At 37.2% G+C, this 25,467-nt stretch overlaps 1 protein-coding gene across 6 annotated transcripts in view; it reads left to right on the forward strand.

Moving 5' to 3' along the window:
* The window catches only part of CFAP44 (cilia and flagella associated protein 44), a 106,410-nt gene that overhangs the window by 74,561 nt on the left and 6,382 nt on the right, over positions 1-25,467 (forward strand). For 5 of the 6 annotated variants that reach the window (XM_072965241.1, XM_072965247.1, XM_072965242.1 and 2 more), the window contains 8 exons: positions 3,806-3,983; positions 6,629-7,129; positions 12,515-12,718; positions 13,734-13,929; positions 18,701-18,811; positions 20,765-20,895; positions 21,930-22,046; positions 23,064-23,265. In XM_072965241.1, coding sequence (XP_072821342.1) covers positions 3,806-3,983; positions 6,629-7,129; positions 12,515-12,718; positions 13,734-13,929; positions 18,701-18,811; positions 20,765-20,895; positions 21,930-22,046; positions 23,064-23,265 — 1,640 coding nt within the window. Of the gene's footprint in view, positions 1-2,754; positions 2,811-3,805; positions 3,984-6,628; positions 7,130-12,514; positions 12,719-13,733; positions 13,930-18,700; positions 18,812-20,764; positions 20,896-21,929; positions 22,047-23,063; positions 23,266-25,467 lie in introns of those variants that run through there. The other variant, XM_072965266.1, reaches the window with a different exon arrangement.

Below are 25,467 nucleotides of genomic sequence, written 5' to 3' on the forward strand. Positions count from 1 at the left end.
GACATATCCATTGTTGCAAGTGGGTTATTAAAATTCAGTACTGTTATTGTAGTGCTGCTTGTTTCTCCCTTCAGGTCTGTTCATGTTGTTTTCTATATTTAGGTGTTTCTACATTGGGTGTATAAACATTTACAAATGTTATCCTCTTGTTGGCTTGACCCCTTTATCATTATATAATGACCTTCTTCGTCTTTTATTACAGTCTTACAATAGTCTCAAAATAGGCTTAAAGTCTATTTTGTCTGATATCAGTACAGCTACCCCGCATTCTTTGGTTTCTATTTGCATAGAGTATCTTTTCCCATCCTTTCACTTTCAGTCTGTGTGTGTGTCCTCATAGCTGAAGTGAGTCTCTTGTAGGTAACATATAGTTGGGTCTTCCTTTCTTTTCATGCATTGATTCATTTAATGATTTATTTTTATTTATTAAGTCACTCTATGTCTTTTGATTGAATAATTTAGTCCACTTACATTGAAAGTAGTTAATGATTAGTATGAACTTACTGTTGCATTTTATTCCTGTTTCCTGATTGTTTTATAATTCCTTTCTTCCTTTCTTGTTCTCGTCATTTGTGATTGATGATTTTCTATAGTGATATGCTTAAATTTCTTCTCTTTATATTTTTTGTATCTATTATAGGTTATTTGTGGTTTATATGAGACTTACATAAAACATACATTTTGACAACCTACTTTGAGCTGATAGCAACTTAACTTTGAACACACAATAAAACTACATTTTTACTCCCCCCCTTTGTTTTTGATGTCACAATTTGCATCATTTTACTTTGTGTATCTGTTAACAGATCATTGCATTTACAGTTTTTATTTTTAATACATTTATCTTTCAAGCTTATGCCAGATTTATAAGTGATTTATCCACCACCTTTACAACATTAGTGTATTCTGTATTTACATATGTAGTTGTCTTTATCAGTGAGATTTATACTTTTAATATATTTTCTTGTTAATAATTAGCATCCAAAAAAAAATAATAATTAGCATCCTTTTACTTCAATTTGAAGAAGTGCTTTAACATTGCTTGTAAGGCTGTCCTAGTCCTTCAGCTTTTGTTTGTCTGGAGGACTCTATCTCTCCTTCAGTTCTGAAGGACACTTTTGCTGGGTAGGATTTTATTCTCTTCTTATTTTAATTTCTGTACTATCTGTTGTGTTGTCCTCTTTTATTTTTGATATTGTTAATTTGTATCTTCTCTCTTGATCATTCCAACAAGAGGTTTATTAATTTTATTAATTTCTTTTTAAGACACTACCTTTTGGTTATAGTTTTAAAAAAAATACTGTTTGTCTGATTTCTGTGTCATTGATTTCTGTTCTATACCATTTCCTTCATTTTAGTTTTTTGGGCTTAATTAACTCTTTTCTTTCTTCTTAAAGTTTAAGTTTAGGTGTAAGCTTTGATTTTATACTTTTCTTCTTTTCTAATATAGATACTTAGTTTAAATTTCCCTTAAGCACTGAGCTGCATTCCACTAGTTTTTATATATTTTTGTTATTACATAGTCCAAAATATTTTCTAATACCCCTTGTGATTTCTTCCTTGATTTGTGGGTTATTTTAAAGTGCACTGTTTAGTTTCCAAAATTTTGAGGTTTTAAAAAATATCTTTGTTTGAGTTCTAATTTAATTTTTGTGGTTACAGAAAATAGTCTGTGTTGATTTAAATTATTTTGAATTTATTGGAAATTATATAGGCCTGCATACAGTCCATTTTAGTTAAAGTTCAATGCATGCTTGAAAGAGAGTATATATTCTTGCATTCTGGAGTGTAGTGTTCTGGGGGCGAGGATATAGCTCAAGGGGTAGAGTGTATGCTTAGCATGCCCGATGTCCTGGGTTCATTCCCCAGTACCTCCTCTGAAAATAAATAAACCAAATTACTTCCCCAAGCAAAAAAAAAAGAAAAAAAAAGAGTTGTTAGTGTATAGTGTTCTATACATATCAGTGAGGACAAGGGGATTGATAATATTTTCTAAGTCTTCTGTTTCTCCTACTTTGAAGGGATGACTCTTTGAGGGTACTCTACTAAATGTCCTTTACATTTGATAAGGTCTCTTCAACTCATGGGATGATGAGTGAGTCCCAGCCATGTGTACCTATGAGAATTGTTTGTCTTACAGCTTCCCAGTGTTTGACTTTCCCCAGATGTTGTTCTTTGTCCAGCTTCATAGTGTTTCACATTACAAGTGTACAGATTAATATTCAACCAGAAACTCAAGAAAGCCCTATGTATACTTCCTTGTGTAACTCTTACAGTCTTTTCCACAAAATTCTGACCATTTTGGCCTCTCTGAACTCCAGTTTCTGTCTCCTCAGTGAGGTCACTTGACTAATATTTGCAATCCCAACCCTACTCTGGATTCTGATAATTTCCTCTATGCAGAAACCAGGCGATAATAAGGACTACTTATTTTGTCTCACTTTTATCAGGAATTACAGTGCTGGTCTGCTTATTATTCAATGTCAGAACATAGTTGTTTCTAATATTTTTGTTCAGTTCTGGGTATTTGGAGCATGAGTATAATTATGGGCCTTGTTTCTCTCATGTGGCCAGAGCAGAAGTACTGTCTTTCTTCCTTTTCTTTCTTTCCTTTCCTTGCTCTCCATCCCTTTCCTTTCTTTAAAAATATTGATCTTTCCTTTAGTGCTGTTATACACAAATGAACAATTGTCAATTAATACATTAGATGGTATGTGTTTTTTCTGCTGTACATGTGTTTTCTTTTTCCTAAAGGGCTGACTGAAGCTATGTGCTCATGTTGACTGACAGGCTTCACTTTAAAGAATTAGGTAGGTTGGGGGTCTGCCAGCGAAGATCCCTGCAATGGGGTGCCAACCCATATCGTAGATACCTTTCACATGTGGAGATGGGAAAGTTGGGAGGGCTCAACTGGTTCAGGCATTCCTTTTCAATCCTCTAATTAATTTTGTCAAATAATGTCTAGCATTCCATTCCTTGCTCCATACCTGCCCCCTCTTTGCTTGGAGCTTCCCAGGAACTCTACCAAGAAGACTATATCCAGTTCTTTTTATAGCCTTCTCCTGAGGGGTATTCTGGACTAGAGTTTTTATTGGTCTAGTTTATCCATTAATATGATTGTTTCTTCTTTCTGTCTTCTAGAAATGTATCACTGTCACTAGTTTGCTCATGGCTTTCTGTCCCATTCTCAGCTTTCCTAATGATTTGTCCCCTTTAATACCTCCACACTGCCATTTCCGTGGAATTTAGGGAGAGAAGAAGGGAGGCATACACACACACACACACACACGCACGTACAAATACATACATACATATATATGTATATATGTGTGTATATATGTATATGTATGTATATATACACACACTCATGCTATTTTGAATTACATGACTTTTTTGAAAATATTAGGACAAATTTTATGACAGTCACTTATATTGTTAAAAAAAAAGTTCAATTAAATTTTTAGTGATTTAAAAAAATCTGTACTTAAGGCTTCATTTCTAGTGAGGGAATAAATAATGATGTTGACCTAAATTACTTAGAGGTTAACCAAAGCCTACGAATGATTCAGATTATTTAAGCACCATCTAGTGATTGTTTATTTATTTATTTAATTAATTACTATTTTGCTTGAGTTGCTTTAAAAATAGTCATTAACTTAAAATTCTTGGGCTCTACAGACAAAAGTAGCATCACAGACTCAGAATTCTGCTTTTGCTTCATGATTGAATTTGATTACCTGTAGTAAAGTGGACAAATTGGAGTTTATTGTTATATTTATGGCTGGGTTTTCTATTTTTCTGACAGGTACAAGAGTAAACCTGATGATGACTATGAAGATCCCAAACATGTCCAAGCCATCAAAGAGGCCCAGCTGTATATGGGGGACTTCAACCTGAAGACTGCCCCAGACTATAAGATACCTGAACACATGAGAATAAATGCTGCCAAGAAGGAAGAGGACCTGGGATACCTAGACTCCGTGGTACTTACCCATAGCTTTCATGACAGTGAGAGACAGCCTGGGGTTTTTGTTGAATTATGCTAAAACCACCCATTTTGCTCTCTGGTCCATAAGAGATTATAGTCATAGAAATTTAGAGTTGGAAAAAGCCTTCCTGGTTATCTAGAATAATGCCCCTTTTTACAAATGAGGAAACTGAGTCCTGAGGAAAGAGATTTATGCATGATTATTTAGTTAATATGGCAGAACCAGCCTTCAAATTAATTGCTTGGTTTAATACCAGTTTCATGGGTGAAGGCATTCTATTTTATGGACTTTGAACTTTTGAAATTCAAACACATCCTTATTGGGTATTGTTTTTAGCTGCTGTGGACCACCAAAGACTTAGGAGAAGAGGCCACGGTGTTTAGCCTTTGTTTGAAGGACTTCCAAACTTCTGTAGGTGACTCAGTACTAAACAATTAATATATTCCTTTTTGACGCTCTCTGCTGTCTTCCAAAGTGCTTCTAATCATCCTGATTTCTCATACCTGTTTTCTTACTGAAGTTTTTCTCTCCTTGTCATAGTCATTCTTTAATTTGAATTGACAGGTGACTTTTCATACTTAGAGGCTCAGAAGGCATCTGAGCTACCATTTTGAGGAGAATTTGGGGTTTTTTGGGGGAGGGGAGTAATTTGGTTTATTTATTTTACTTATTTCTTAGTGGAGGTACTAGGGATTGAACCCAGGACCTCGTGCATACTAAACAAGCACTGTACCACTCAGCTATACCCTCCCCACCCCTTGAGAAGAATTTTGGTCACCTAGAACGTGTGCAAGTTGCACATCTCAGGGCATCACATTGGAAAGAGTGCCAGATCATAGTATGTTTGGATATTTTATAATTTTCTGAAAAAAATTGAAGAAAAGTGTCTTGAGGAAGGAGTGTCTTTTTCTATTTTACCAAAGATGCTATACGTGCCAGCACTCCAGAGATTCTAGTATGACAATTCATAGCCACAAGTAAATTTTCATAACTCATAACTACACCTTTCTGATCAAAAGGACATTTTGAACATGTTATTAGTGACCATTTGGATTGTTCTTCTAGGTGTTTGTCTAAGGCAATGCTTGTTTCATCCATTGTCATAGAGAAATATTCTTTTGACCACAATTTGTCAGTCATCCAACCCAAAATTTCATGATCCAGCTAGAGGTGATGAACAGGTGTGATGTCTTGAAATGTATGATACTGGAATCTATTAAAAGAACAACATAAATCAATGTAGAGCACTCTCTGCAAGTCGGAAGACCAGAGTTTTGTTCCATCTCTGCCACTCAGTAGTTACGTGAACTTTGCTAGTCATGTAAATCTCCCTAAGCCTCAGTTATATTGCCTGTCAAAAAGGTATTAATACCAAGGAACAACAATTAGACAAGACACGTCTAGTCTACTTGACAGGGTTAATGTAATGGTCAAAGTCAGTAAATAGTCATTATTATCATGGTTAAATTCAAAATCATTGAAAAGTATCAAGCATTTTAGAAACAGTATATTATACATCCCCTCCCTGTGGTCAGTGTTTAGGTGTGTGTGGTATTTAGAAAACTAGAGAGAGAGCCTTGATGTGTAAATAGGGCTCCTCAAAGAGGTAGGCCTTACAGCCATGAGGCTGGTTTGGGTTTGTTTTTCTAAGCTCACTTCTCAATCCTCCAGGTACTTTCAGAAGCAGTCCTCCACTCACCCAGGAGCTGGCTTTTGAGTTTAACTCTTAAGGATTTAAAGATGTGTTCTTAAGTACGTGAAACATCCCCTCTATTTCGTTACAGGAGGTAGTAAATATGCAGGCAAGTTTTGCAAGACTACTTGAAGAAGTGCCCTTTGATCTTTTATTTTCCTTAACCTGTATATTTACACAAAGTTACTCTTAATAGCTTTAGACCACCTAGTTGCCTAACGGCACATAAGAGTAGGGCTGCATGTGCCTATAGGCTCTGGAAAGGGCACTTAGGAAACACAGACTGGGGAGAGAACTGGCAGTGAGGGAGCAGTGGCCTGTACGGCACTTGTGGCTGGAGGCAGCGGCATAGCTTGGCTTAGATAAATGGAGAAGGAACCAAGGGAGAGTACTGGAATCTCTTGGTGTGACATGATATTGAAATTCAGGATCATGACCTTGCCTGCACAAGGAGTAACAGAAATAATGTGGCCAAAATACAGAATGAAAACAGGCTAAACCGTAGTCTGGCTAGGTGGGTAGGCAGGCAATCCTAAGTGAGTCTATGCCAACGGGATTTGAGTTTCCATCAAGGAAAGGTGGTTACTTGTGTGTTCTGACCAAAGAGTGACCTTCCCTCCACCCCCCCCCCCCCCCGCCTCCCCTGGATCTGGCTGAGTACAAAGCTCAGGGAGGGCTTCCATTGACTGGTGGGAGGAGGACAGGGGAGCTCAGCCCTCCAAGCCAGCTGAGGGACATCAGGGGTCACATCCAGGCTGTCTCCCCCTTTCCAAGAGACTAAATGGGGGAAAGCCTAAAAACCAGAGGAAATAACAGTGTACTGCACAAAAATCAGATACATTTTTATCTTAAATTTTTTGCTAGGTATACCAGTCAAGGGACAAAAGCAAAGCAAAGCACCTGTGAGTGGAGTGTCATTTTGCTTCTTTCCCATTCTTTTTATCAGGCCTATTCAAAGAAAATGCACATGAACAAGTGCATCGTCTCTCTCCGAGATCTGAAGGTGGCTGTCATCGAGGAAATACAGTGCCTGGTGCAAGAACTGAAGAATATTCAGTCGACTCTTCACATATCCAAGCACGTCCCCATTCCCCAAATCCCTGAGATACACCCGGAAGAAGTTCCAGAGAAGAGATTTCAGTATGACGAGAAAACCCTCCTAGCTTTTAAGCAACAGCTGATGGAAAATCAGGATGAAAAGTCCCCGCAGGGGGAACAGGCAGGGTCTGCAGGCTCAGCTGGAGGATTCCTCAAACTCTCTTCTGGAAAGGACGGGGATTTGACGACACGTGATTCCTCGTCTAGATTGTTAAAAGCATCAACATTCAGTCTAGATATTCCAAAGTTCACGGAATTCGAAAAAGCAGATCCAACCGAAGTGGAGCTGGAGATTATGAGGAGGGATGAAATTAAACACTTGTACATGCAGCAGTATTTGATCAACAGGGTAAGCGAGGAGACTGCTTACTTAAAGCTGAAAGAGAGAAGAGCAGGGATGAACTAGATCTAGTTTCTTGTTTAGTTTTAATGTGTCTTTATTAACCTTCCCCCGAACCCTGACCATCCTACAATTCACTGATGGCTTCACTGCCTCCCCATCCCTAGTCTTCTGAAAATCATTATGCTCTGCCCAGGACTTTGGAGCTTTTTGACTTTTTTTTTCTTTTTGGAAAGCTAAGAATTAAGGGCAAATCCATGTTCATTGCTATCTAACTGAGATCATGGTAAAGGGAAAGTGATGGAGCAGCCTTATCCAGACGATGGATAAAACACAATTAAGAAACTTGCAGTGACAATGGGGCACTCTCTGCTTTTTACACCTTGCTCTTTCTCTAATGTGTGCTTTGCTCTGTTCGTGGGAGTGTTCTTGGTAGTGACTAGTTTTGGAATTGTTCTGGAGCTAGAATAGCAAAAGTTTTTACTTCTAGGAAAATAAGGACCACGCTGGGGCCAGTTGTGTGCGGGAGGTGCTGTGAATATGGAAGGAAAAGGATCTCTCCTGGGTGGAGTGCTCCCTCCTGCCAGTCGTACAGAGTCTCCTTCATCAGTGTGTCTTTCGAGCTCCACTCTGAAGGCAGCCCTATTGCTTCCCAATCTTATTCTTCACCTGTTATCAGTACTTCATCCAGCCCTGTGTTCTCATTCTTCCTGTTTCTCCCCACTCACCCCCATTCTGAGTGTATAGCTGTACTTTCTCCTTTGCTATTTCTTTCTACCTGCAATAACCTCCTTCCAAAGTTGTCATCATTCAAAACCCTCTCCAGAATCTTCTGCCCACATCACATACTCTCCTTTTTTCTAAATTCCATTTGCACTTGTAATAAGCACCTCAAGTTTTACACATATTTTTCTTGCTGTTTTGTCTTACAGATTAGATTTTACAGTTCTTTTAATTGAAATCTAGTTGAAGTACAATATTATATAAGTTACAGGTGTACAATATACATAATTTTTGAAGGTTATACTCCATTTGTAGTTACTATAAAATATGTGCTGTATTCCCTGTGTTGTACAATACATCCTTGTAGCTTATTTTATACCTAATAATTTATACCTCTTAATCTCCTATCTCTATAATGCCCTTTCCTCCTCCATTCTCCCCATTGGTGACCACTAGTTTGTTCTCTGTAAATGTCTGTTTCTTTTTTGTTACATTCACTAGATTTATTTTATAGAATCCATAAATAAGTGCTTACATATAGTATTTGTCTTTAACTGGCTGATTTATTTCACTAACCATAATAACCCCCAGGTCCATTCGTGTTGTTGCAAATAGCAAATTTCATTCTTTTTTATGGCTGAAGAGTATCCATTGTATATATACATACCACATCTTCATCCATTCATCTGTCAATGGACTCTTAGGTTGCTTCCATATCGTGGCAATTGTAGATAATGCTATGATGAACATTGGGGTGCATATATCTTTTCAAATTAGAGTTTTTGTTTATTTTGGATATATACCCAGAAGTAGGAATTGCTGGGTCGTAAAGTAGTTCTATTTTTAGCTTTTTGAAAAACCTCCATACTGTTTTCCACAGTGGCTGTACCAATTTATATTCCCACCAGCAGTGAGCAAGGGCTCCCTTTTCTTCATGTTTTTGCCCACATTTGTTATTTGTGTTCTTTTTGATGATAACCATTCTGACAGGTGTGAGCGATACCTCACTGTGGTTTTGATTTGTATTTCCCTGATGATTAGTGATGTTAAGCATCTTTTCATGTGCCTTTTGGCCATCAGTATGTTTTCTTTGGAAAAATGTCTATTCAGGTCTTCTACCCATTTTTCAATCAGGTTTTTTTTTTTTGATGTTGAGTTGTCTGAGCTGTTTATATATTTCAGATATTAACCCCTTATGGGTCATATTATTTGCAAATATCTCCTCCCACTCAGTAGGTTGTCTTTTCATTTTGTTTATGGTTTCCTTTGCTGTGTGAAAGCTTTCAAGTTTAATTAGGTCTCATTTCCCTATTTTTGCTTTTGTTTCCTTTGCTTTAGAAGACAGATTAAAAAAAATATTGCTACGATTTATGTCAAAGAGTGTTCTGCCTGTTTTCTTCTGGGAGTTTTATAGTTTCCAGCTAACATTTAGAGCTTTAATTCATTTTGAGTTTATTTTTGTATATGTTGTTAGAGAATATTCTGATTTCATTCTTCACATGTAGCTGTCCAGTTTCCCTAGCACCATTTATTGACAGGGCTATCTTTTCTCCATGGCATATTCTTGCCTCCTTTGTCATAGATTAATTGACCATAAGTGTATAGGTTTATTTCTGGGCTCTGTATTCTGTTCCAATGATCTATGTGTCTGTTTTTGTGCCAGTATCATACTGTTTTGATTACTGTAGTTTTGTAGTATAGTCTGAAGTCAGGGAGCATGATTCTTCCAGCTCCTTTATTCTTTCTCAAGGTTGTTTTGGCTATTCAGGGTCTTTGGTGTTTTCATACAAATTTTAAAATTATTTATTCTAGTTCTGTGAAAAATCCCATTGGTATTTTGATAGGAATTGCATTGAATCTGTAGATTGCCTTGAGTATTATGGTCATTTAAAAAATACTCATTCTTCCAGTCCAAGAACATGGTATATCTTTCCATCTGTTTTGGTCATCTTCCATTTCTTTCATCAGTTTCTTAGTTTTCCAAGTACTGGTCTTTTACCTCCTTAGGCAGGTTTATTTCTAGGTATTTTGTTCTTTCTGATGCCATGGTAAGTGGGATTGTTTCCTTAATTTAACTTTCTGATAGTTCGTTGTTAGGGTATAGAAATGCAACTGATTTCTGTATAGTAATTTTGTATTCTTCAAATTTACCAAATCCATTGATGAGCTCTAGGAGTTTTCTGGTAGCATTTCTAGGATATTCTATGTATAGTATCATGTCATCTGCAAACAGTGACAGTTTTACTTCTTTCTTTCCAATTTGGATTCCTTTTATTTCTTCTTCTTCTCTGATGGCTGTGGCTAGGACTTCCAAAACTATGTTGAATAAAAGTGGTTAAGAGTGGGCATCCTTGTCCTTCATCTTAGAGGAAATGCTTTTAGCTTTTCACCATTGAGTATGATATTAGCTGTGGGTTTGTCATGTATGGCCTTTATTATGTTGAGATATGTTCCCTCTATGCCCACTTTCTGGAGAGTTTTTATCATAGATGAATGTTGAATTTTGTCAAAAGCTTTTTCTGCATCAACTGAGATGATCATATGGTTTTATCCTTCAGTTAATGTGGTGTTATCACATTGATTGATTTATGAATATTGCATTATCCTTGCATCCTTGGAATAAATCCCACTTCATTAGTTTATGGCCCTTTAAATATACTGTTGGATTCATTTGCTAGTATTTTGTTGAGGATTTTTCCATCTATGTTCATCAGTGATATTAGCCGGTGTGTTCTTTTTTGTGTGATATCTTTGTCTGGTTTTGGTATCAGGGTGATGGTGGCCTCATAGAATGAGTTCAGAAGTGTTCTTTTCTCTGCAGTTTTTTGAAATAGTTTGAGAAGAGTAGATATTAACTCTTCTCTAAATGTTTGGTAGAATTCACCTGTGAAGCCATCCATCCTGGACTTCTGTTTGTTGGGATATTTTAATTAATTCAATTTCATTAATGGTAATTGGTCTGTTCATATTTTGTATTTCTTCCTGGTTCAGTCTTGGGAGACTGTACTTTTCTAAGAATTTGTCCATTTCTTCTAGGTTGTCCATTTTATTTGCATAGTTATTCGCAGTAGTCTCCTATGATCTTTTGTATTTCTGTGGTATCAGTTTAACTTCTTTTTCATTCCTGATTTTATTGATTTGGGTCCTCTCCCTTTTTTTCTTGATGAGTTTAGCTAAAGTTTTATCAATTTTGTTTGTATTTTCAAGGAACCAGCTTTCAGTTTCATTGATCTTTTCTTTTTTTTTTTTTTTTTTTTTTTAGTCTCTGTTTCATTAGATTATACAATTCTTGAGGGAAGGGCCACATGTACTTCTTCTGATTCCCCTGCACTGTCTGGGACAATGCCAGATATATAGTAGATAGTAAAAAAGTTTTGATTTAATTTTACCTAATTCATTTATTTTATTAATTTAACAAATATTTATTGCACAGGGACAGTGCTAGCTAGGAATTAGGGATGCAACAATTCTCAAGTCAGACAGGTTCTCTATCCTCATAAAGCTAACAGGCTATGAAGGGTAGTGAGAATAAAACAAGTGTAACCCTTACAAACTTGGATACCTATGTAGTAAAGTTTCAGAATGATGTTGCACTAAAAAAAATATAGTCCTGCCTCCTACGAAATTTAAAAATAATTCAAATTTGTTGAACAAGCATTAAGGGAGAACCTACTTAGTCTACAGTCATTCATAATTAAAGGTTTAATTTTTCGTCTCCTTGGCTTGTTGGGGTTTTTTTGATCTCTGAAATTCTCCAGCAATTTCGCTACCCCATACCCACAGATATCATCCTCTTTCTCAGGTCCCAGGCTGAGCCCTCACTCATCATATGCATTTGCTCATTGAGGCTCCCCATCATGTACAGCCTAATGAAAAACATGGAGTGATTTGTCTTTTTCTTGTTGTACTAGTTCCCTTGGGAGAATCAGCCCTTGGGGTCTCTCCCTTGAGATCTTCATCTCCTTTGGGATGAAGTGAAGGAGAAGCTATATCAAAATCAAAGCAAAACTGAGGATTTAAAATTATTCGGGATGACAGTGGAATAAAGTCTAGACCAGGACTTGGGATATTTAGCTTCTCATCTTAGTTCTGTAACAAATTAGTTGTAATCTCAGGGAGATCACTTTTAGTCTCAATTTCTTCATCTGTAAATAAACTAAGAAGATTGAATGGGTTTCTTGTGGCTCCATGATTATATTTATCTATTAAAAACATTTACTATTCTATAGGTTTGAAAATTTTCAAAATAAGATGAGGAAAATGTTTTTAGTTCTTACTGTATGAAGGGCAATGTAGAGATACTGTGGGGAGAGTGGAGACGGATATAAACACTACCCACAAAGAGCTCATAGTCTCCAGTTTAAACCAGCAAGAAGGACATTCCTGATCAATGGCTTAATGGTGAAGAAATAGCTGGAAGGACTGCAGTTGCAGAATTCCTACCACTTAATAAATTAATTTATGTACATGTAATACCATCGATGAATTGATTGCTGTGACTCCGTACATGCACATGTGCCCACCTGCCCATCCTTATAATTTTCCATTCATGATAACGGCGTAATAGGAAAAGTCTTTTACCCAAACAAATTAGTGTTGTTGGATCATTTTAAAAAATGCAGTTACATCTTTTTAACTTCTAACATATTCTCAAATCTTTTTCCACCTCAGATCAAAGAACTGATTGTCACTTTTGATGCAGAACTCCGTCTCCTGAGACATCAGAAACTGAAACTAGATACTCAGATGAAATTATCTGACCTGCACCATGTCACGTTATTTCAGGAAATACTTCTCCTCAAGAATTTTGAAAAACAGGAGAACATACTTCAAGAGCGTGTTAATTCATTAGACAAAGAGGAACAGGACATGCAGGTAAGAATGGGCAGAAGAACACTAGCTGGCTACACCCTTAGTTAGGGGAAGAACTTGATCCTTCTTTCTTCCTCTTCTCAACTTAATTTCCCTCCTCGTTCGAGTCCACATCTCTTTCTGCCTTCTTTTCTGCCTCCTTTTACCTGTTAATCTTGCTTGTTCTCTGTTTTGGGTGTCCATGGTCAGAGAATCTGTATGTTTTATGATTTTGAATCCTGTTTGAATCATGTTTTTTTAATGAATTTGATTTGATATTTTGTAAGGTAGGAGAATAGAGTTTTTCAAAGTGAGCCTTATATTTGGTTCACCTATGGATTTCAAAATTCAGAAGTTGGTATATTTTTGTTGTCACTAGCTATCTTATGAAGTTCATTATTGATTATATATTATCCTTATGAACATACTTGGAAAAGAAGCTAGTGAATTTCCTAAATATGAGAGCTAGTTTCAGAATAATATATAATTGAATAGCATAGGAAATTAAGTTTCTTTTTTGTTTTATATATATAATGTTAAATTTAAAGAGGTCAATTATACCATCTTTCTTGATGTTAAAGGAAGAAGGATTCTATTAAATAGATAAGACATACTCAACAGTGACATTAAATTTTAGATATATCAGCTTCATCAAGAGATGATGTGCCTTTTTGTTTTAGTTATCTTACATTGATAATGAAAGAAAAAACTTTTTTTGAGACCACATATGGAAAAATACTACCTGACATCCTCATATTGGTAAAATTTTCAATTTATTTAATTTAGATTTTTTGAGGAAGTTAAACATCAGAAAATCGATCCTGTCTGATTCTGAACTTAACTGACTTTTACAAGAGAATTATAAAATTTTAACCAAATACGTGAATGACTCTGCAAACATCAGGAATGTAAACTTCTATTAAGAAGCTTTAAAAAATGTTTGTCGACTGCAGACTTACATTGTAATGTGCATTGTTCTCTGAACCCAGCTTATCAGAAATATTGCATTTATCATTTGTTCTTGTTTCTGTTCATTTAGTGGAAAATAAATGAAACTCTTAAAGAGATGGAAGAGAAGAAGAATGAAGTTGCCAAGCTTCAGGAGCAAGAAAAGGCCCTCTATGCTGGTTTCCAAGCAGCTCTTGGAGAAAACAATAAATTTGCTAACTTCCTCATGAAGGTATTAAAGAAGAGGATTAAGCGGGTAAAGAGAAAGGAAGTTGAAGGAGATGCTGGTTTGTATTTCTTTCTTACGTATGATCCTTTTTTTTTTCTCATGAGGATGAAGGAGAGTGATAACTAAGAGACATACTACACACCTTTTTTCTCACTACAACATAGACATTGTAGAGGCACTATGGGGTTAAAGAGAAGAGGATATAAACCTTTAGGTCTCTAACCACCGAGGGTATGAGTGTGCGTGTCTGGTATGAGATAGCATAGGGTAGTTTTGTTTAATAAGCACATCTTTTCATGTGTTTATTTGCCAACTGTATATCTTCTTTGGTAAAATCTCTCTTCATGTCTTTTGCTCATGTTTGAATAGGATTGTTTTCTTTTATATTGTTGAGTTTTAAGAGTTCTTTATCCTCCATACTAATCCTGTGTCAGATATGTGGTTTGCGAATATTTTCTCCTGGTCTGTAGCTTGTCTTTTCATTCCCTTAAAAAAGTCGTTTGCAGAGCAGTAGTTTTGAATGTTGTCAATGTCAGTTTTTCCTTTTTTGGATCTTATTTTGTTGTCAAGTCAAAGAGCTCTTTGACTAGCCCTAGGTCCTAAAGATTTTCTCCTATTTATTTTTCTAAAAGTTTCAGAGTTTTATATTTAACACTTAAGTCCCTGATCCATTTGAAGTTAATTTTTTGTATAAAGTGTGAGACTTAGGTCAAGGTTATTTTTTTTTCCTCCTCCTAGGAATGTCCAGTTGTTTTAACACCAGTTGTTGAAACAGCTGTATCTCTCCCATTGAATTGCTTTTGATCTTTACAAAAATCATTTGGGCCTATTTGTGTGGATCTGTTTCTGGATTTTCTATTCTGTTCTAGAATATCTCTTCACCAATAGTAATGTCTTGATTATAGTAGCTATTGAGTTCTGACATCATGTAGACTAATTCCTCCAATTTTATTCTTTTTTTTTTTCAAAATTGTTTTAGCTCTTCTAGTTCCTTTATATTTTCATATTTTAGAATTTTTTATATCTACAAAAAATCTTGTTGGAATTTTGATAGAAATTATGTTAAACCTTTATATCATTTTAGGGAGAATTGGCATCTTTACTATGTAGAGTCTTCCAAGCATGAACATAGTATTTATTTAAAACTTGGATTTCTGTCACCAGCATTTTATAGTTTTCAACATACAGTTCACGTTCATGTTTGTTAGATTGACACCAGAATATTTTCTTTTTTGAGTGATTTTAAATGTTATTTTATTTTTAATCTTGGGGTCCACATATTCATACTAGTATATAGAAATACAATTTCTTTTTAGGTGTTTATCTTTTATCTTGTGACCTCACTTATTTGTTTTAGGAGTTTTTGATAGATTCCTCGGGAATTTCTATCTGTATAAAGGGGCAGTTTTATTTTTAAATTTCTGATCAGTATGCCAATTACCTTTCCTTGCTTATTGCACTGTTAGAACTTCCAGTACTATGTTGAAATGGAGTGCTGGGAGCCAACATCCTTGCCTTATTTCCATCTTAGCAAAGGAGAGCATTTGATCTTTCACTCATTAAGTATGCTACCTGTACCATTAAAAAACAACTGTAGGTGTCTCATAGATATTCTTTATCAAGTTGAGGAAATTCTTTCTTGTTCCTACTTTTCAAGAATTTTTATCGTGAATGTTAGATTTTACATTATAGTCCCACAGTTCCCTGAGGCTCTGGGGTTTGGGCTTTGTTTTCTTTCTGTTGTTCAAATTGGCTAATTCCTGTCGTCCTGTCTTCAAGTTCATTGCTTCATTTCTCTGTCCTCTCCCATCTGCTATTGAGCCCATCCATTAGATTTTATTCTAATTACTGTATTTTTCAGTTGTAAATTTTCCATTTAGCTCTTCTTTATATAAAAAATAAATAGGCTGAGACTTTATTTCTTTGAGGCGTTGTATTTTTTCATTTGCTTCAAGTGTGTTTATAATTGCCTATAGAATCATTTTTATCATGACTATTTAAAATCCTCTGTCAGGTAATTCTAACATTTGTCTTCTTACTGTTGACATTTACTGGTTGTCTTTGCTCATTCAGTTGGAGGGTCTTCCTGGTCCTTGGTATGGTGAGTGACTTTCAATTGAAACCTGGAAACTTTCATGTCATGTGTGAGACTCTGTCTCTTATTTAGATCTTCTGGCTTATACTTGGATTTCTCTAACACTGTTCTGCCAGAGAGAGGAATGGGGGCCTACTTCCTACTGCCAGGTGGAGGTACTCAGTCTAATTGTCACCCAAGGGAAGGGAGCTCTCCTTGTTACTGCTGTGTGCAGGTGGGAGTTCTAGCTTCCCACATAGTCTCTGCTGACAATGTGGTGGAGAAGGCCTTGGCACCTCGGGGCAACGGTAAACGTCCTGACCCTTTTTTTTTTTTTAACCTTTTTCATTGATTTATAATCATTTTACAATGTTGTGTCAAATTCCAGTGTTCAGCACAATTTTTCAGTCATTCATGGACATATACACACTCATTGTCACATTTTTTTCTCTGAGTTATCATAACGTTTTGTGTTTATTTCCCTGTGCTATACAGTGTAATCTTGTTTATCTATTCTACAATTTTGAAATCCCAGTCTATCCCTTCCCACCCTCCACCCCCCTGGTAACCACAAGTCTGTATTCTCTGTCTGTGAGTCGTACAAACAAACAAAAACAAAGCATAAATACAGGACGTCCTGACTCTTTACGAGGGCTCCTCTGACACCACCTCTGCAGGGCGGGGGAAGAGAACCTGTCACTGCCATCTGAGAGTGGAAGTCTGAGCTACCTGTGTGGTCTCCACAGAGATCTTGGAGTGGGGAGTTGGGGGAGGGGACTGGTTACCACTCAACAGGAATAAATGTCCTTGGTGCTTACTTGGCCTTTTCTGACACCATTCTAGTGGCAGTGGTGGGGTGCCTCACTCCAGCTTGGTGGATGTCTAGTCTCCCACTTGGCCTTTGCTGATGGGGAGGCGAGTAAGACTACAGTTTGTTTTTTTCCTGTGGTGTTTTTTCAAGTTTTCTGCCTTCTTGGCTGCTCTTTCCTGGTCGTTTGCCTAGAGAGAGCAGGTTCTTGTTGGCTTTTCTGTATCTGCACCTGTCAGTGCTTCAGGTTGCTAACTTAGCCTTCTCCACCTCTGAGATACAAAAGAGGACCCAAGGAACTCACCACAGTGCTGTTCTTCAGGGGCCAAGGTGCATAGTAGGTCTACTGTCTTCTTTCTGCTTTTCAGAATCTTCCTGTGTTTGCTTTACATATAGTATCCAGGGTTTTTAGCTGTATTTAGTGGGAGAAATAGGGAAAGGTAGAGCGACTTCATCTCCCTGAAATCACGAGTTTATCTAAGAATATTAAGTTCTAATGTTAAACTTTGCTATTTTATTTCATAAGGTGGTACAGATCACTTAAAGTAATTTTAAGAGACATCTTAAATTTAAAAAGTCTTCTAGAAAGCATGAGGTCCACTTCTTATCTCTAATTTGATGTTCCATAAAATAGAAAATTGCCAATCGGTCATCTATGGTTCATAGATGGACTCAAGTTATTTTAAAAGAAAATGGGACTGGCTCCTGTATATAAAGTAGATATACAAGAAGTTTCTTCTGTATAGCACAGGGAACTATATTCAATATCTTGTAGTAACCTATAATGAAAAAGAATATGAAAGTGAATATATATGTATATGTATGTCTGAAGCATTATGCTGTACACCAGAAATTGACACAACATTGTAAACTGACTGTACTACGATAGAAAAAAAAGTGGGGCAGAGTTGAGTGGGGGAGGTCTGCAATTCCTTATCCAAAACTAATGGGGGCAGATGTATTTTAGCATTCACAACTTTTTATATTTTATATAAGATATTACATATGTCATTGTTAAGGAAAAAAATTCATGATACTTGTTAAAGAACAATAAGGCAGCCTTTATTCAAGGGGACCACTCTAATGGGATTTTGTAGGAGGGGAAAGAGACCAATCAGTTCACCTCTGAATACAACAAGGACAAGTGGAGATTTATAGTTGAGGAGCAAGGCGGGGGGCAGTGGATGGAAAATTACTAAGAGGTAGCGTAATTCTGTGCTAAACTGACCTAACAGGATTTTTGCTGAAGGTAAGCCAGGGTGATATGATATTGAAGGCAGAGAATAAGAGATTTGATCAGATATCAAAGGTGGGGATTTTAACTAAACTGACTTAGCAGGATTCGTGCTAAAACTGGACTGAATGGGCCAAGGACAGAGCCCAAGGTCAAGGCCTCATTAGAAAGAGTACACTTTCCAGTTGGGAAGAGCCTGACTCAAGTTTGGCCAAAGGAGAGAGTCTTTCTAAACTAACACCACCAGCAGGGTTTGGTGTAGAATCTCTAAATCGAACATCTTAATACTTCTGCAGCAAGACATGAATATTCACAGTAAGTAGGTTAAATAAAGATTATAAATAGCATTACCAGTCATGAAAATCTGTTTTCAGAGCCCTGTGATTTAGGAATTGCGAACTACATAACATAACCAAGTGTGTGTTAGGTGGGGTACAGCATAGGCAGCTTGGCAGCTTGGCAGCTTGGTTTCAACCCTCTCTGACTTAAAGCCTTGAAATTAATTGCATGACCTTCTGCAGGCATTTGAGTTTGTAGTCTCTGTGTTCCTAACCATTTTAAATTCTTTTAAAAAATATTGAGTAATTTCCTGCTTAATCTCTGTTGCTTCCCTAGAGACAAACTCATTGAAAAATAATTTATTTTTAATATCTGGGATTTAGCTTGACAGAGGAATGCCTCTGCTTATTAACAATATTTCCCTCTCTCCTTAGATGAAGATGAGGAAAGTGATGAATCAAGTGAAGAAGAATCCAGCTTGGAGAGTGACGAGGATGAGTCTGTATCTGAAGATGAGGTTTTTGATGATTCTATCTGCCCAACACGTAAGTTGGATAAAACCAGGCATTCTCTGTGAAGTGTGAATATGGACTGACAATACCGAAAAGGTCATTTTCTTGGTTTCTCACTTGTCTCATACTAAAATGTAAGGAAAGGACGGTTTAATAGGAATGATGTACAGTCTCATGAATACTTTTGGAGCCTCTCTGGACCATTTCCTGTTTCTTGAGGCAACCATTTGTGAGTGCCAAATTAAATAACCTGCAGACAAGCTATAGTTGGTTCAGATTCATAAATTATGCAGCAAAGTTTCATTTTATTAGAGAAACAGAAGATGTATATATATGTGTGTGTGTATAAAATATGTGTTTATATGTGTATGTGTGTATATATGTATGTGTATGTATATATGTGTGTGTATGTGTGTGTGTATGTATGTGTGTGCGTATACATATAAAGCGCTCCCTTTTTGCCAAACCATTCAGTTTTCATATTTCAAACCTGTTTTGTAAGGGCAATTTTTACCAGTTTCTTGGAGGTGCTTGGCAGCTTATATTCACTGTTTTCACTGGTGACACCAGTCTGAAATATCCTTATGGTCCAGTATTCTTACAGTCCAGACCAATATCCTTACAGTCTCAATAGATGAATGATTCAGTAGGGAAAAAAACCAAACTATTTCTTTTTGATCTCAAATGATCTTCCTAGATATTTTATATAAATTATAAATCAAATTTTAAAGCTTAATTTCAAATAATATTTAAATCTTGTTTTGATTTGGAAAATAAGAGTGTCCTTAAAATCATATTTATGAGTAGAAGAGAGCTAAAAAATCTTGTAATGCGACTTGTTATTTTATAGAAGGATTGAATGGCTTGAACAAAGGCTCACAGTTAGTTTAGTGGTAGAACTGGGGCTAGACCTAATTTCTAAGTTCAATGGTAATACTGTTATATTCTCACATTCTTGATCAATTACTTGGTGGATAAATGTGGCTGTTAGTGTCGGTGTCGCGATACCATGTACACATACACACTGTATGCGGAGAGAGCTGATGGCTACTCTGAAGCTTTATTAAGTTGCACAGTCTTATATCGAAAAGAAGAATGACAAAGGAAATGGTTAACAGGCAGCGTCTGGCGCAAGATCAGAAGACCCTTTATGTTTTGGTAAATCATGTCCGTGTTGGCACCAGCGAGCCTTACAGCTTATCAGGGCGGAATGTATGAGAAACGGCTGCTTCACAATACTCTTCTTGGACTCAGGTGGCTTTGCCTGTCTTAGGTTGCCCCCCTCTGGGGATCTTACCCATCATTGGCTAACCAGCCTTCTCACCTCTGAGTCTGCAGCTTTTTATAAGTTGTTTACCATTCTGGCCCAAGGCTCGTTCCTTTGTTCCCACAGTTGGGGGCCTACAGTTAGTGTGATAATAGTGGAAATTAATATAGAGATACTGTATTGAATCTCATTCTGTCACATATCAGCATGTGACCTGAGACTTAACAGTTGTCACCTATAAAATGGAAAGAATAGTTTCTACATCACAGGGGCTGCATCTCTTGAATGAGATAATGTACATAAAAGGGCTAGCACCAAGGACTGCTCAAAACATCAATGCTAGTATTAAAAGTACTATCATGCTTATTAACACCATTAATTTCTACCTGGAGTCATTTCTCCCTGGAGCCCTAAGTGTAATGGAACCTTGCTAGAAAAGATCCACAAATCGTCAGTAGTAATTCTAAAGCTCCAAAGTCCACACTTACAGTAATACTACATTCCCCAACAAGTGGGGCTGCTTTTTAATTTTTCCAAATTTTTATTTAATTTTTTTCCTGAAGATGTGATTTTCTTTTGGGGGGTAACTCAGTTTGTTTGTTTATTTAATGGAGGTAATGTGGATTGAGCCCAGGACCTCGTGCATGCTAAGCATGCACAATACCACTGAGCTATCCCCTCCCCCGAGGGCTACTTTTTTATTTTGACTGTCATTTCAGATTGTGACATGGGTCTCTTTGAACTGGCCATTCAACTTCGAGAGAAAAGGCTGGACATTGAAGAGGCCTTAGTTGAAGAAAAGAAAATTATCGATAACCTCAAAAAGGAATATGATACATTGTCCAAAAAAGTATGTTGGTCTGCCTTCTTCAGTTCTGTTTATCCTCTCCCCCAGCGCCACCTCCTTCTAGCTCTAACATTGCTGTTTCGTAGCCATGACATGAGTTAGGACTTCTTGTAAGAGAAGAGACTCCTCCGATGTTACATCCATTTACAGTTGTGGTGGGGGCCATTGCTCTTTTGATGGTTGGAACTTTCTTTAGCTAAATCACTGACCCTCAAAAATTTTTTGATTACATACGTCTGTAAGTTAAAAAATTGTGGAGCACATATACCTACAATAAATGTACATTTATTTATATATTATATTTGCAAACTATTGTTCTAATGTATTTTGTATATTATGACACATTTGCCAAAATGGAAATGTAAAAGAATAAGAAAAATAAATAAAATCGAAACTCTGTTTTCTTTCTGGACCCCAGCAGATCACTCTGACATGCTGGGGCACGTGTGTGCCATGTCAGAGACCACTAAGCTAAACTTTCTGTGTAATTATATTGATTGATTTCTGCCGTATCTGCTCAGTTTTCCTCTTAGGCACTCTTTCCTAGAGCAACATCACTTGACTCATATTCAGAAATATTTTTGATAGATTGCTTCTCCTCTTGCAAAAAGGATAAGATTTAGAAAACTTTCAAGTTTCGTAGGAGATGAAGCATGTGTTTTAGAAATACTAGAGTGAGTAGTTTCATCACTTTAAAAGGCCTTCTCCTCTAACTTATTGCGCTTATTATGACCCAGTGAGATCTGAACCATCATGATAAAGACATTCCAGGGTGGGACAGGTCTTCTGAGCTTTCATTCACAAAAACCTCTACAGCTCTGGGGTCACAGGAATGATTGAAAAAATGCTGTGGATCCTGACTTAGCAGGAAGGGAGTAACACACATTCCTGGGCTGCAAACTGATCATCCATTTAATCACAGCCCAACACGGCAGAATCTGTCATGCTCTGGCTTCCTCCCAAATGGCTTCATTTACCACCCTGGGTATGTATGCACTGAATCTTGTTGACATCTCACACATGGGGCTTTTCCACAGGTGAAAATCGTGGCAACTAATCTGAACGCAGCAGAGGAGGCCCTGGAGGCTTATCAACGCGAGAAGCAGCAGCGGCTGAATGAACTACTGGTCGTGATTCCACTCAAGCTCCACCAGGTGAGGGGTCTGCATGGGTTGCCCTGCCCCATCTGAGCCACCATACCCAGGCTTTCCAGGGAAAGATTTGTGGGCCACAAGTGGGGAGAAGTGCGGTCCTGTGCTGAGAATTCTACATGTAGAGTGATGCCCCAACATTTTTTTAAAATAAATTTTTATTTATTTCAATTATTATTCATTGAATGGAGCTGTTGGGGATTGAACCCAGGACCTCGTGCATGCTAAGCATGCACTCTACCACTGAGCTATACCCTCCCCCCAACACCCCAACTTTTCCTTCTGAGATTGCTATGAAAGAGTAATATCAAAACATGTCTATTTCCCTGGGGCCCATTATCACTTTGAAAGTTGAATCACCTCAAGTCTGAAGAAACGAGCCTGTGGCTTAAAGGAATGGCTTGGAGTTTGAAATCTTGGCTCTTGGTCACATGTCACTTTCACACCATCTTTAAATAGACATGAACTAAAGATGCAAGCATTACCTTCTCTTAATCTCTATTTGTTAATGAGGGAAGTTAAGATAAAAGGAAAATACTCTTTCTCTTTCTTCCTTCTCTTTGTCCGTTTCTCTATTTCACATGAACTACAACTTACATTAAAATGCCGAGATACGTATCAGTGAAGGCCAACTGTATTGTATTTGGTCAGGTAAAGAGAGAAAGCGGTATTTTAAAAGAAAAACCTAAGTTCAGCCTTACATATCAGTGTGTAGAACCTGACTCAGCCTGGATTAGCTATCTTTAGCAGTTTGCTTAACATGCCAGCCCTGACATGTCCTTCCATCCTTACGCGGTAGATACCAGGCATGGTCTACGTGGGAAGATTTCCTGTCCCCAGGGGGATGTAATGTGGCTTCTGTTGGAAAGAAGCCTCCTGCTTTTACCTTACTCAGGGGTGAGAGTTAGAAGGCCAAAGGTCGTGACCTAAACAAGAAGTGCGTCCCTTATGCTTTCTGTGAGTTTAACGTTTAGTTTGATCTTTGTCTGTTTGGGTTTGGGCTTGGTTTTGTTTCTGCAGATAGAGCACGTGGTGTTTGGAGAAATCCCTAGTGATCTTTCCGGAACGTTAGTCTTTTCTAACGGCTCCTTGGGACGGCTGCAAGAGCGAATCGTACAGCTCCAGGAGGAGAATGCCAAGCAGCAAAAACTGAACAGAGAATGCCGGGAGAGGCGTAAACAGCTCATCCGAGAAAAGAGAGAGATGGCAAAAACTATTCAGAGTGAGTAACCAAGCCCCTGGATTACCTAGTAATATTTATTGATTAGAGAGGGAACAATTCAATAACCATCTCCAACTTTGGAAAGAGTAAGTAATCACAGAATCAGAACCACTGAGAGGAAATGCACCGTCTCAGCTTCCTACTTACTGTCTCTCCTGATTCTATCAAAGGGCCGCTCTTCTATTTTAAAAGGATATAGGTCTTTTGTCACAGAAACAATTTCTCGTAATTGTTAAAGGTTTTATGTATAATAAAATATAGAATCGTATAACAGTCACCTGTGTACCTACTACCAGGCTTAAGAAATAAAACATTGAAGATACAACTGAAGGCCCATCTCCTTTCAATCTTGTTCCGCTGTCTCCTTCCTCAGGGTCCACCACCACGAGCACGCATGTCTGTGTATGGATGGCGCTTCCACACACAGTATATGAAATGCCTTTGCATGTTTTTAACTGTAATATTATTCACATCATTTTGCAGTTCACTTTATTAAACCAGCTTTTCAGAGTGACCCATATTGCTACCGATAATTAATTTACTCATTTTAACTGCTACTACAGTATTCTGTTGTAGGACGATGAAAGGGTTGATCTCTGTGGTCTCCTGTTGATGGATATTTAGGGGATTTCTAATTTTTCAGGATTGTAGACAGTGTCACAGCGAGCCTTCTTGTGCACATCTCCCTGTGTGTGTGCAGGAGGGGGTGAGTCCCCAGCACTGGGGTCTCTGGGTGAGAGCGGGTTGTGTGTGTTTTCTCTCCTGGAACAAGGTTAAGTTGCCCCCCAGAGTGGCTGTGCTGTTTCCTCTCCCTGCTCGCTTTACATGCCAGTTTGCTTAACACGCCAGCCCTGAAATGTCTGTTCCATCCTTACACGATAGATACCAGGCGTGCCGAGGTCCACGGTCTCAGCAACGCTCAGCACCTCTGGGCTTTAATATTTCTGCCAACCTGGATGGTGTTACAATTGTATTTCACTGTGATTTTTCTCCATTTCCTTGATTCCTTGAGGTTGAACATCTTCATATACATTCATTACTCATTTATTCATGTTTCCTTTCCTGAAAATTCCCTGTCATACACTTTGCCCAATTTTTTACTTCTGTTTTTTTATTTTTCTTATTGATTGTAGTGAGTTCTTTTCTATTATCTGTCTTTCTCTTTCCATTAATGCATTTCAAATCTTTTCTAGTATGTGTCTTCCTTTTCGTCTATATTTAGTGTATCTTTCTGGGATGCAGACGTTTTAAACCTTAATATAGTTTATTTTCTCAATCTGGTTATAGTTTGTGCATTTTGTGTATGTGTGTCCTAAGAAATCCTTTCTGATTTTTGAGGTCATAAAGATTTTTTTTTTATTGTTTCCTCTATTAGTAATGCTTCTCACATTTATGTTCATAATTCACCTGGAATTGAGGTTTATAGTGTAAGATGTATAGCATGAAGACAGTTCTTTTAAAACACCTTTTGAATATTTGATATATGGAACATATGTGTAAGTGATGAAGTATTCTAGCTTTAATAACAATAATATTACCTGTACTGTATAGCATCTACCTTAATGCTGTAGAACTGTACACTGTCATAAGACTAAAATGGTAGATTTTCTTATGTATATTTTACCACAATTAAAAATTAATATTTTTAAAAGAAAATTTGAAAGAAAAAAATGGGAAGACTGTAGTGGTTGGTCAGTCCAAGTTGCTCAGATTTGTAGAGGCCAGTTTCCAATGAGTGCTGTTGGTTCTGCCCTCATGGGTGGCTGGATTATACAATTTAAAAATACATGTTGCAACTCTGTGTTTGAATAACGCTTATTTGAGGCGGAGTTTTCTCAGGTACAAGCCTGAGGCTCCAGTCTTTCTCACGTATTTCACATTCCTTTGGCTTCTGTAGCCTGACTGTTGTTTATGTTTGGAAACATTACTCGTCAAACCAAGGAACAAACTCGTATGAAAATGAAGAAAGAAGCTTATTTCCATTTAAGTAAACTCTCAGTTTGGAAAAATGTGTGAAGAGGGTGAAATGAAGTGTTCAAATTTTGGAATGTTAGTTGAAATTAAAAATAGTTCTATGTGGTGCAAGCTTTATTCAGTGACTTTCAGTTCTCCCAACCCCAGTTCATTTTCTGAAAGTGTGTTGTGAGTCTGGTTAGAGACTCATTTCCTAATTTTGAAGGTGAACCTAGGAGTGGGTTCCTT

This window comes from Vicugna pacos, chromosome 1 (genome assembly GCF_048564905.1).
Source record: "Vicugna pacos chromosome 1, VicPac4, whole genome shotgun sequence".
NCBI classification, from domain to species: Eukaryota; Metazoa; Chordata; class Mammalia; order Artiodactyla; family Camelidae; genus Vicugna; species Vicugna pacos.